A 12,934-nucleotide genomic window follows, 5' to 3' on the forward strand; every position below is an offset into this window, starting at 1 on the left:
CAGCCAGAAGAGTTGAAGGATGGCCCCTGGAATCATCTAAAAGCTCACTGACTCACATGTCTGGTAGTTGACCCTGGCTGTCAACTGGAGTCCTCAGTTCTTCTCCACATGGCCTTTTCTGTGTGACCTGGGCTTCTCACAACATGGGGGCTGAGTTTCAAGGGTGAGAGAGCCAGGTAGAAGCCACATTACCTTTTATGACCTAACCCCGGAAGGCCATACAGCATCGTTCCCACCATATTCTGTTGGTCAAGGCAATTTCAAAGTTCCACTTGGGTTCAAGGAGAAGGAAAATGGACCCCACCTCTCAATGGAGATGTGTCAATGTCGTGTCATAAGAAGAGCATGTAGGATGGGATACATATTGGTGCAGCCATCTTTGGAAAATACAGTCTGCCATGGTGGGCAGGGTAGGTTCATTGATAAGGTAACAATCGAGCAAAGATGTAAGGAGGTAAGGGAGCAAGCCGTATGCCTATCTCTATGTGGGGCAGAGCATTCCAGGCTGAGGCAAGAGCCTGTGCTAAGGCCCTGAGGTGGAAGTGTACCAGTGTATTTGGAGGCTAGTATGGCTGGAGCAGAGTGATCAAAGAAAAAAGTAGTAAGAAAGGGGGTCTGAGAGACATGAGGGAGGATATATGTAAGGCCTTATTGGCCAGCGTGAGTACTTTGGCTTTTACTGTGAGAAGAGAAGCAAAATGGAGGGTCTTGAGCAGTTATGTTTTAAAACAGTCACTCTGGCTCCTGTGTGGAGGATAGACTGGGATGTGGGGGAGGTAACAGAAGAAGGGAGACAAGTTAGGAGACTATTGCAGTAATCCAGGCAAGAGAAGTTAGTGGCTCAGACCAAGGCAGTAGCAGTAAAGGTGGTGAGAGGTGGTTGGATCAGAGATCTATTTTGAAGTTAGAGCCAACAAGATTTCCTGATGGATTGGATGTGTGGTGTGAGAAAAAGAGGCGTCAAAGATGTCTGGGCCATCGCAAGGATGGAGTTGCCGTCTTCTGAAATAGAAAAGGCCAAGGGCATACAGCTTTTCAGGAAGAGATCCGAAATTCAGTTTCAGAGATGCAAGTTTGCGATATCTGTTACATATACAAGTGGAATTGTTTGAAGAGGTAGTTGGATAAATAAAGACAGAGTTCCAGAGACAGGTCTAAGTTGGAAATAAAAATTTAGGAGTGATAGGCATAAGGATGTTATTTAAATTGTGATCCTGGGAGAAAACAGCAGTAGATTGAGTGTAGAAGTGGAGAGGACCAAGGACTGAGCCCTGAGGCACCGCACTACTGAGAGGTTGGGGAGAAGAGAAGAAACCAGCAAAGGAAACTGGAAAGGAAGAACCAGGAATGTCCTGGAATCCTAAAGAAGAAAGTATATCAAGGAGGAAGGATATACTCGGTGCTCTCCTAGGTCAGGGAAGATGGGGCTGAGAACCACGACACTGAGCAACCGTGGAGGTCATTGGTAGCCTTGACAAGAGCAGTTTCAGAGGAATAGTGGGACGGTCACCTGATTGGAATGAGCTTCTGAGAATGGAAGGAGAGGAATTGGAGAAAGCAAGTATAGACAACACTTTGCATGAGTTTTGCTGCCAAGATGAACAAGGAAACAGAACAGTAGCTGGCTGGGGAAGAAGAATCAAGAGAAGGATTTGTGTTTTATTTTTTAAGATGGGAGAAATAGCAGAATGTTTGTATGCCATTGGGAATGATCCAGTACAGAGTGGGAGAGAGGGAGCCAGGGAGGAGTGAGGTCCTAGGGAATGTCCTTCATATGCTTCAATTTCAAGGACCCTCGCTTTCCTCTTCTGCAGCGTCTGTGTGTGGGGAGTATGTGGCATGGGTGGTAGAGATAAGAAAAAGGAAAAAGCCAGCAGACCACTACCTCTTCTAAGTTGCCTTTTGGTGTGACTCCCTTCTCCTCTCTGTCTCCCCATTTGGACTGGGATCCCCACTTGGTGGAGGAATGGGAACCACAGCAACTCCCCAGTCCTTTTGCCACCATACAAAAGAGTCCTAATGGTAATGGATACACACCACCTTTCAGTTCCTAGCAGATCATCATCTTCGCCCTCTTTCTAACTCTCCTATGTCTATAGAAGCCTGGCTTGAAAGCAGTGAGGGGTCGCTGAGCAGAGGAGTGGGTGTCAGAAGAATGTAATGCTGGAGCCGGCCCCGTGGCGTAGTGGTTAAGTTCACACACTCTGTTTCAGGCGGCCCGGGGTTTAGGGGTTTGGATCCCAGGCACGGACCTATGCACCACTTATCAAGCCATGCTGTGGCAGGTGTCCCACATATAAAGTAGAGGAAGATGGGCATGGATGTTAGTCCAGGGCCAATCTTCCTCACAAAAAAAAAAAAAAAAAGAATGCAATCCTGACACATACCTCTGGATGAGTCACTATTTGTTCAGGGAGAGAATCTCAAAGAGTAACAAAAACTGCCAAGAGAAGCACCAGACGAGTCATTGAACACTTTTCCTTCCCCTTTAATTTCAGAAGGAAGCATCAGGAAGAGTGGCAATGAGATCATGAAAAAAATCGTTCTTAGTTTTTTCTTTTTGCTGATTGGAAAAAGAAGCCTTGTGGAAATGTCCTTCCAGCGCCCTTCATTTCTCGTCATCCTACAATTGAGTGACTGTAGAGTTCCCAAAGTTTGGCACATGGTATTGGGACTGTTGGGGTATCAGTCCATCAAAATCTGTTATTCCTCCTGTATCCTATTCCTCTGTATTTCACTCTTGTAAAATAGATTTTCAGTTTTACAGCTAAGACAAATGAAGCTTTGAAATGGTAATCCCCTTTGCTATATTTGTGCAGTGGCAATTTTGTAGCTCAGAGGATTTGTCAAAAGCATGATAATTACCCATACAAAATTAAAACCAACTATTCCAGAATAAGATGGGAAGGGGTGCAAAACAATGCTGATTTTGTCTTTTTAACCTGCCTCTCTTGTGACCTGTCATGTAATTGATAAGAACACCGGATGGACTATAAGGTTTTGCTCCATAGAATAAAGTCAGGGTTGTCCATTTGTTTTAAGCAGCAGCTCGGATGTTTAATAACATTTGGTAAGGAAGTTGTAATTCTTAGAACCAGAGTATGGTGTGAAAACACCAAGAATTAATCCAGAAATGAGTATATTATAGTCTGTGAAATGTCTTTGCCTCATATCGCCCCTTATCTTGTTTTCCCTCTCTTCCCTAATAAGATCACCGTGTTTTAGGTCTTACAAAACATTGAAATGATGGAAGATTTGATGTGAACAACCAATGTTATTACTGATGCCAGCAACCTCCCTCCTGCCTTTCCCTGTTTGCAGCTTCTGTGCCACCTTTGTTGGCTCTGAACTCCGCCCTCCTTGCACTTGCCCATGAATTACATTTTGTGTTTAAAAACTGCCCTGCACAAAAGCCTGTTTTCCACAAGAGCAGCCCATCGTCTCAGCACCCTGGCCCCTGGCTGGAGTGTATTCTGATTCGGTGTTATGTTTCTAAAACCAGACTGATTTCCATTTCCCCGTTGCTCTGGGGCGTGTGTTTTTCATCCACGACCACGTACCAAGCATGCCTTGATCGGTCACCACATGGTTCTTCCTCAGACTGGTTTGGATTTTACAAGGTGTTAGAGTTTCTAAATAGCTCATAAAGTCTCTCACACTTGAGTTTATACTAGAGAAGTTATGGAATGATTAACCTAATAGGGGCTGTTTATCCCCAAAGATGACCAGCTTTATTCATGCTTAAGCTGAGTGTTTGTGGGTAACAAACAATTCTTTGTAAATTGGGATTGCAGAACCATGCGACTTTATAGCTTGTTTCTGCTGTATAAATAATCAGGTAGCTCATTAAGTTCCCTCTGTCCTAGTCAGGGCCTACTACCGAACACTCAGAGGACGAGGAGAGCACTATTAAGCTTCTAGAAGAACTAGGGGGTCTTTAAGAGAAAGAAAATGAAGTAACTGTATGTAGCATATCTGATGGTACCGTACTTTTTTCTTTATCGTCCCTTTTCTGCATTTTTCCCTCCAGAGCTGCCCAGAAGTTAAATCTGTCTTCTAAAAAGAAGAAACATCGACCCTCTACTTCTTCTGTTGCCGAGCCACCTCTCTTTGCCACCAGCTTCAGCGGCATCCTACAGACGTCCCCTCCCCCGGCCCCGCCCTGTCTGCTGAGGGCCGTCAACAAGGTGAAGGACACCCCAGGCCTGGGCAAGGTAGGCCCCCTGCCGTCTCCGCCATAGGCTCAGGGTGTGGGGTCTGTATCAAGGGGAAAGAAGAAAATGAGGGCTCCCGTTCGTGTGCTAAAACAAGAAGGTGACAGGAAAAATGGAGGCAAAACGAAATTCATTTGGAAGTACCGTACAATTTTTCTTGGTTACATATAGTAAATCAGTAAATTAAGACATTCCAATTATTGGAGATCTGATTTGATTTTGGCAGGAAAAAAACAGCCTTGTATTGTTTGATAGAACTGTAACCATTTAAAGAAAAGACACAAAAGACAGAAGGCAGAGGCAGGCAACCAAGAGAAGACACAGTACAAGAATAAGACATGAAGATGCTTTGTAATTTTCCTGTGACACTTACTTTTCCTCCCATTCAGAGAAATCACAACTTCTGCTTTTCAGCCAGACCATTGGTGGGATCTCTAGGGAGCATTTTCAGCCATGCTGTTCTAGCCAAGAAACGCAATTTTGAGTTGTTACAAATACTTAGAAAGAGATGTAGGAACGCTATTATGAGATGTTGCTCAGCTCTTTTGGGGGTGACTTTGTTTTTAAATGTCATCTCTAAACTCTCTCTTCTGAGATAAATGTCTGGGTGAAGTAACTTATGGTTTGTTCTTCAATTAGTAGATAAGCTGGGACTTATAAAAACGTTTAGCTAAAGAAAGAGGTGGCTGTTTTATTTTTTATTTTCATCGGAAGTAGGATGCTGCACACAACCTTGCCAGTCCCTTGCTGACCTAATGTGACTCCAGCCCTGGGCTCCATTTTGGGCAACTGCAGGTCTTGCTGAAGGGAGTGGCTGCTAAACTATGTGGACTGAGATTTTACTTATTTAGTTCACAGATTCCCTTTCCCCTGGACCCTCAAACATGCTTATTCCCAGGTTCATGGTCTTCAGTGGCCTCAGCCTAACTCGGTGGTCCTTCTGGAGTTCACAGTGGCGCACTCTGTCCCTTCTTCCTTTGTGCTTTTCTCCTTTCTCCCTGTCTCCTGTCTCCTCTCATGCTCTCCCACCCCAATTTCACCACCCCATTGGGAAGGTATTAACTTGCTATGTTCCTCTTTCCAATGGTGTTTAAAATTTAAGATTATGTTGAATAGAGCAATGCTTACTCTAATGGAAAGCATGCAGTCCTAGAATTTTCCATGGCATTGGCAGGGCACGTAGTTTTCAGCTGACAGCTTTCCCAGGCCCAGAGGTCAAGTGAGAAACATGGCAGCAGGGCAGTAGCCTGGGCTCAGTCTGGCGAGGTGCTGCTGTAGCATCACCGGCTGTGGAAGGAGATGGAGAAAACCATATAGACCAGGACTCATGTGGGTGGGAGCTTCTGAGGAAGGGCAGCGACACCCCCACGGGGGCACAATAATAGATGGTTGATACGCTGCCGTCTAAGAAGGATGGGTACACCTAACTGCAGGCCTTTTTTTTTTTTTTTAATTGTGACAAATTACACATAACATGAAATTTACCATCTGAACCATTTTTAAGTGTACGTAGGCTTTTGTTTTGCCAAGAGGAGTTTGGAACTTTGGTGCCAGAGCTGAACTGCCCTGGACAGAGTGAAATTGAGCTCCCACTGCAGTCTCCTTCTCCTCTTACAGCAACATCCAACTTCTCTTCTATAAATGTGAACAAATATTTAAATACTATCATTTTAAGAGGCATCAGATTATTAGCCAACCCGGGCTCTCATATACCCTATATGGTCCTGTCTAAGACACCTCAAAATGAACCACATAAGAAACTGTCTTCCTGCATCCATAATAGTGGTGCTGTCTGTGGTTCCTAAAAGGGTCAATGTAGATACAGCTGCAGGTGGGCCCGGTCCCCAAGCCTAGGGCCTCTGTCCCTTCCTTCCTCCAGATCTAACCTCTATCCCCTTCCCTCAAATTCTGAGATGAGGGGATCAGGGCGCCAAGTCCAGGGACTGAACCAGCAGAAAGACTTACCAGCCAGGGGGATGACCCAGCACTTGCACCAAAATAGTTTGGAGGGCAGTGGTCCAATCTTGATTTCAAGCCATACTGTATGCGGTGGCCAGAGATAAGTATAATTATAAATACTATATCCAGGTATAAGATCAGGTATAACTACAATTAATATTATAATCATTAGTAAACTAAAGCTTGCACATCATAAACTAATTTTTTTAATGGAAGATATCATTCCTCTCATTCATTTGCAATCCAATATGCTTTTTGAATGGGAGAGAAAGGAGTGACATTAACCAGCTAGGAATGGCAGGAAGCCCTGTGTTTGTCCACGGACGTGTGTCATGGATGGGGTCATCAGACGGGGTATCACAGAAGGTGGCAGAAGGTGTGACTTCCGTCTGACCAGTGGCCACATGGCAGCTGTCCTGCTGAGCATGGGGGGGGCTGGGGGGTGTTTGCATTGGTGGGGAGGAAGTGACAGTGGGAGGGAATGTGCTCTGTGGAAGTAGTAATCAGATACTTGTAACTTGAAAACGTGTGTGTGATGGAAACAAGAGGTCGTGAGGCACACCTCCCATCCTGCCTCCTCCCGCGTGAGGAGCGTCTGCTTCACTTAAGACCTAAAGGCCTTTCCTCTGCCACGGGGACGCCCAACTGCCTGACCTTAGCCGAGGCTCCTTTCCCAGACTCATGCTTTTCCCACCCTCCTGATATCTCGCCATAACAGGAACTGCAGTTCTTCTTACCCAGATGGAAAAATTCCCATCAATTTGTCTCTGTCGTGTAATTGACGTATTAACATCTCAAAGAAATACAGTGGAGTTTAATATAGAACATAAATAATTGGCGCTGTATAGAAATCGGTACATTTGAAGTAGATGGGCTTGATGGAACTGCCAAAAGCAACTTAATTATTTAAACCTGAGGGGAGTGGTGAGCAGGCCCAGCCCAAACCCCACCTCTCATGCCTCAGCCACCCAAGGACTCCCTCAGGAAACCTGGGAGGTTTTCACAGGTATGGAAGGGATTTTAGGGGTTTCTTTAGAGCAGCCCTCTTATTTAGCGAACAAGAAAACTGAGGCCCTGAGAGGGTAAGAGATTTTCCAGTGCCTCCTGAGTCGAGCCCAGGAGTCAGGACCTTTAAGCCATTTTATTTTCTACTGTCTCACTGGGCTGCCACTAGATAGATATACATGATCTTTAAAAATCAGGGGTGGAGACGAGAGTGTATTGTGGCCATGGAGTAGGAAAATAACATTGGGAACCAGTTGCCTTCATCCAGTGGAGAAGGACACGCTTCCCTTTTTGGAGTCCTGGTTGGGACAGAAAGGGCAGTAACAGGCACGAGCAGACACACAGGGAGGTCAGATGCTCTCCATCCCACTCCTGCTGATTCCAGCAGCAACTCCCCCCACCCTCCACGCAGAGTCACTGCTGCCACTGAGCACTTTCTGAGGCAAAAGCTTTTCTGGAGGCTGTGGTGATGGAAGAATCCGAGGTAACTTCAGTGCACTTGGAGCGGAAGCACAGCACACACATCATGTCGGGATCCTCAGCACCGGGAGGAGTTCATGGCGCCTGGCAAATATTTATTGAGCTCCGATTATGTGTCACCTAGGCTTGCAATCGTGGACAGACAAGGCAGAATGCCTGTCCTTACAGCACTTATAATCGGTGCATCATTCCAATCATCTTAGGAATCTTGCCAATTTGGACCAATATGAAGGACAATCTGATTTAAGGAAAAGTTGGAATTACAGACTTAAAATAACTCTTTCGAGTTATATAAAGAAACTATACTAAATTGTCTTGTAGAGACATCCTTAATGAATAGATAAAGGTGATTAGTGGATCAAAGCAGCTTAGTCCCCATTTGTATTTCATCAATTTGGCTTTTATGTAAATGATACTTCTAAGCTGTTTGAAAATGGTTCCTTCTTCTAAGTCAGTAAGCGCTCTTCATGAAACTTGTTTGCACAATTAATTAATATCCATGTTTAAGGTTCATTTGTTAGTGTGTCACAGCTTAATGTCAGAGCTCTTTGTTTTGCATTACAAGCTTCTAGAGCAAACCACGATATCTGTTTAACTCACTAAGTATATGGCTCTGCAGCCGCACCACTTTTAAAGTCGAGAATGGTAATGGCGACAAATATATTGGTGATGATGACAATCCACCTGTATATTGGTTAATTCTCCTCTTCCCACAAGAATACCTGAAGGGAAATACATGAAGCAAGAAGGGAAAAGGAACCTTTTTTTTCCTTCATAATCTCCAGGAATGCCTCAAAAGGATGGCGTGATCGGCACCGAGCCTTTTTTTCCCCAATCATGGTGTAGGACTATAAGAAATCTCTTGTAGGGGAGTGCTAGCAGCTAGAGAACAGACTCTATAGAATTTGGAAAGATCATAAAAAATTGGATGGAGTAAACATGAGGAATTATGGAAAATTAAGCTGGGGGCAGGTTGAGAAGGGCTTGTCCCACTTGACTTACTCACTGAATATCTATAGATGTACTGTGTTCCAGGTCCTGCAGTAGGTCCCACTGCAGGAGACAGCACCCAAGAGCTTGGTTGGCTGCTCTGGGCCACATCCCCGCAACGGAAGGGTCGGGTACCTCCTGATCTCCACACTCTAGGCTCTTGTGAACATGTTTGCCTGGCCTTCCGTCTCAGCCACTGCTCCTGTGCTATAAATGCTGTTCCCCGCTCCTTGGGATCCCCACTTAGCCTAGTCTGGGTAGGCGATTTGGTATCCATTATGGTGGATCCCCATCGCCACCTGTGCCCATCCATCTGTGCATTTCTGAAGTGCTTCACTGAGATTTCTCCTCTGTGGGCAGTGCAGCCAAAGGCAGGTGAGTTGGTGGAGTCCTCAGAGTTGCGATTTAGAAATAGACTTGCTTGTCTGGCCAGATTATTTTTCTCATGCAATAAAGGCTGGAACCATTATTCTTTGTTCTTCTCGGTCCTCGTTTTAAGTTGTCTGTCTTATTCAGCACTGTTTTTCAAACCCAGTAGCAGCATATTTTGACCTCATACAATGTCTATTCTCTAAATAATCTCTCTCTCCTTCTCTTCCTCCCTTTCTTTCTCTCTCTCTCACACACAGACACACTCTCACACACTACTTGGCCCATGTCATCAGGTCCTGTATTGTCTGGATTTAGTTTAATTCTAAACTTTCTCTTGCTTGGTGTATAAACTGATAGCATAGAAAAAAAATAAAAGATCCAGGTATGCTTTTTCGTGGAGGCTCTTTTTCCTTCACAGACTTATAAACATTTTTAGGGTGGAAGTCATTCAGTTACTAAACCCTTGCAACACGGTATGGAAGAAGAATCCAAGAGTCCTGTTCAGTGGACGTTCTGATTACAAGAAGAGGAAAACAATAAGATAGAAGAATTCAATTAAAATAAGGTTTTTAAAAAGGTATTAATGTAGCTCTCATACACTTATTCAACAAGTAGCAATGGCTGGTATAGCTCTCTCTTGTTCAGGAAGTGATGCCAGGTTGGATGGAGGAGAATTTCATGCCTTCCAGCCCACCAAGGTCCAGGTTATTTAAACAGTATGCGAATTGTCAAATTCCGAGTTATCATTTCTACCATTCCTCATCCTGAAGCTTTGTTAGAGAGAAGAGGAGAGATCTGAGCCAGCCTTTAACATTCAAGTATATACGAAATAAAGAATTCAAATGTGATGGAAAATTCTGGATCGCACTATTTACTCACCAGTGCCTACTCCATCCTTAAACACTACAGATGGGCACAGTGAATTGTGAGTTCTCTATTTTGGTGTGCTGGAGGGGGGTGGGGGTAGAAGAGAAAAAGTCTGCATAAATAATACATACACATTCATCAGGATAGCCAGCTGATAGCTTTGTAAATTAAATTGTCAGCTCTTCTGGGAAATAAACTCGTGTGACCTTCCACTCCCTAATTACAGTCGTTCTTTTCCATGCTCTGTTGGTTTTGGTTGAGTCTGCCAAGCTCATGTAGTGAGAGTTTGGTTTTTTTTCCACCTTCTTCTCTTTCTTATTTTGACCCCTCCTCCAATACGTATCTCAAGAGAAAGGAGAGTTGCAGGAAATGTTCTGACTCATTAATCTTCACAGTTTCTTTTTTCCTGTGGAGGCAGAGGTTGCCGCAGAAGCCCCCACCGCCCTCCCGCCTCTGGGCCGCACATGCGCAGTATGCAGCTGCGCCTTCCAGAAACCCAGGGCTCAGGAAACGCAAGGAAATGTTAGGAGGATGTTCTCCGTTAAGGGTCACCGGACAGAGGTCATGGTAAAACGTCTAAAGAAAGTGCTAAGCCATTTTCGTCCTTTATTATTAGTATGACTGCCTTTAGTACTGCTGATCAAGTTGTGCGGATATAATTTTCTGTTGTCTTCGTTATTAGATGGAGGACTAGAAAGATAACAGCACATTTCATTTTAATTGCATCAGATTTCTGATAGGATGGCACCTTACTACATATAAAATACTCATGTTCTAGCTTCCTTTGCCTGTGGCATCCACAGGGAGCAAACGGGGTGAAGGAACTCTGGGTAAGCAGGGAGGAATAGTTTGGTCCTACAATCCGGAGTTATCTGTTGTGTATCTCAGATCCATTGTTGTAGCTTTCAGAGCACAGGAAAAGAACTTCACATCCATTTTCTTCATGGAGAGTCTACATTTTCCAGTTTTCTGAACTTCCCATGCCTTCTCCAGGTGAGGGACTGGGGTCTGCTGAAAACCTGGTTTAAGTTTCAGGGCCATGAAGACCTCCAGAACTATCTGTAACCATACTGCACAGGAAATATATGTGGGCAAGCTAGCGCTCAATTCCATACATTTCTAGTGAAATGTCGTTTTCGATTTCTCTCACTAGGTTGTAAACTTCTTGGGAAAAGGAATCATTCTTTTCATCTTTGTACCCTTTCAGTGCTGACTTCCATAAAGGACACTCAAAAAATGTTGAATATTTTTACATAATTCTACTTAGTACTTGTGACCTCCTGACTGGGCATTTTGCCCTGTGTAGGATCCATCTTGCATGATGGAGCTGTGATAATGAGCTGGGAACACCAAGAACATCTGAAGGACAAGACTTAGTGGTCCTCAGCCCCACTTACTCCTCAGCACACGAGTTGCCCTGGGAAAGCGACATCAGGGAGGAGATGCTACCTCATGCTGGTGCACGGCAAAGAGCAAGTGTGGGTGACATCTCTGAGGAAATTTCTCGAAGATCATCTTGCCCAATCCTCCCATTTTGCATATGAGGAAACTGACGCCCAACAAGTGGAAGTAACTTGTCAACTCATTAGTGTGGGAGAAGGCAAAAGCTTAACCTTTTGAATGTAAAAGATGATCTGTCATGAAGACTTTAAGGCAGAATTTGAATGAGCGGTTCTTAATCTTTTCCCCTCATTTTGTGACTTTCAGCCTCAATTTTACTGGCTCTTATTATTTTAGGTATTAATTGGAGGTCTTAGGGTATGTGTGTGTGTGTATGTGTATGTGCACACATGCACACACCAGTGTAGAATGAGGAGGAAGGTGATTTTTCTAAGAAGGCTTTTTAAAGGCTAGAAACCTCTACCATAATTTGAGGATAGGTTTGGGGCCTCCTGGAGTGTCTGTAATCCCTAGTTAGCATCCTGACTTATGGAATGAAAACACGAGACAAAAATTACTCTCTGGAGTAAATGCTACTTTCTCAATTAACCAAAGGGCGATAAGACGGATTATAATGCCAGCGTAGGGCTTTTGATCATTCTTTGTCCAAAAACCGCGTTTTAGTCAGGCTCAGCACAATTAGACAATTACTGATATCAAGAGAATGGGAAGAGTGGGTATATTTTAAGCTAACACTTCTAGCATCTTATCTTTCTATGTCTTTCTCTTGCTAATAGCTGAAAGGAAAGTTAATCATGATTTGCTATAATTATCCCATTAAAATGGGATTGATAGTAATGTTTTATAAAAATGGTGAGTCCAAACTGCTGAGTTAATTAGAAGGTTTTCCTTTGTGCCTCAGAGTAGGAGAAGCTGTGGTTGCCTGCTGAATGACTTGCATAACAAAACATTTGAATTCCTATCTAATGCTTCATTGAACTAAAATGTATCATTATGGAGGGGGAAAAATCATTCTGGTACATTCTTAAAAACAAGACATATTTTGCTTTAGCTTGTTAAATAGCTTCTGAAATAAAAATCCTCTGGCTATTCAGAGCCACAACATAAGACTCTCCATGTTCTCTCATATTGCTTTACAAGTCCGTGGAAGCTCTGTTCTGTAATGCTGTCTTAGTCCGTTTTGGCTGTTGTAACAAAAATACCATAGACTGGGTGGATGAAACAACAAAAACTTATTTCTCACAATTCTGAAGGCTGAGAAGTTCAAGATCAAGGTATTGGCAGATCTAGTGTCTGGTGAGGGCTCTCTTCCTGGTTTGCAGACAGTCATCTTCTTGTTGTACCACATGGGGTAGAGACCAGAGAGAGTGGGCAAGCTCTCGTGTCTTTTCTTATAAGGGCACTAATCTCATTCAAGAGGGCTCCACCCTCATGACCTAATCATCTCCCAAAGGCCCCACCTCCTAACACCATCACCTTGTGGGTTAGGATTTCAACATATGAATTTGGGGGACACACAATCATGCAGTCCACAACAGTGACCTCTAAATTCCAGCATTGAATTTGAGTATTTGACTTTCTAGATGGAACAACCAGAAATAGAACCATTACAGCAGCATTTAGTGCGAGGGACAAAATTCCTTCCA

The 12,934-nt window shown here is 43.9% G+C and overlaps 1 protein-coding gene across 1 annotated transcript in view; it reads left to right on the plus strand.

Moving 5' to 3' along the window:
- The window catches only part of KIF26B (kinesin family member 26B), a 455,674-nt gene that overhangs the window by 310,832 nt on the left and 131,908 nt on the right, over positions 1 to 12,934 (plus strand). The window contains exon 5 of the mRNA XM_058533562.1: positions 4,031 to 4,214. Coding sequence (XP_058389545.1) covers positions 4,031 to 4,214 — 184 coding nt within the window. The remainder of the gene's footprint in view (positions 1 to 4,030; positions 4,215 to 12,934) is intronic.

The sequence above is a fragment of the Diceros bicornis genome, chromosome 38 (assembly GCF_020826845.1).
Source record: "Diceros bicornis minor isolate mBicDic1 chromosome 38, mDicBic1.mat.cur, whole genome shotgun sequence".
Lineage (NCBI taxonomy): Eukaryota > Metazoa > Chordata > Mammalia > Perissodactyla > Rhinocerotidae > Diceros > Diceros bicornis.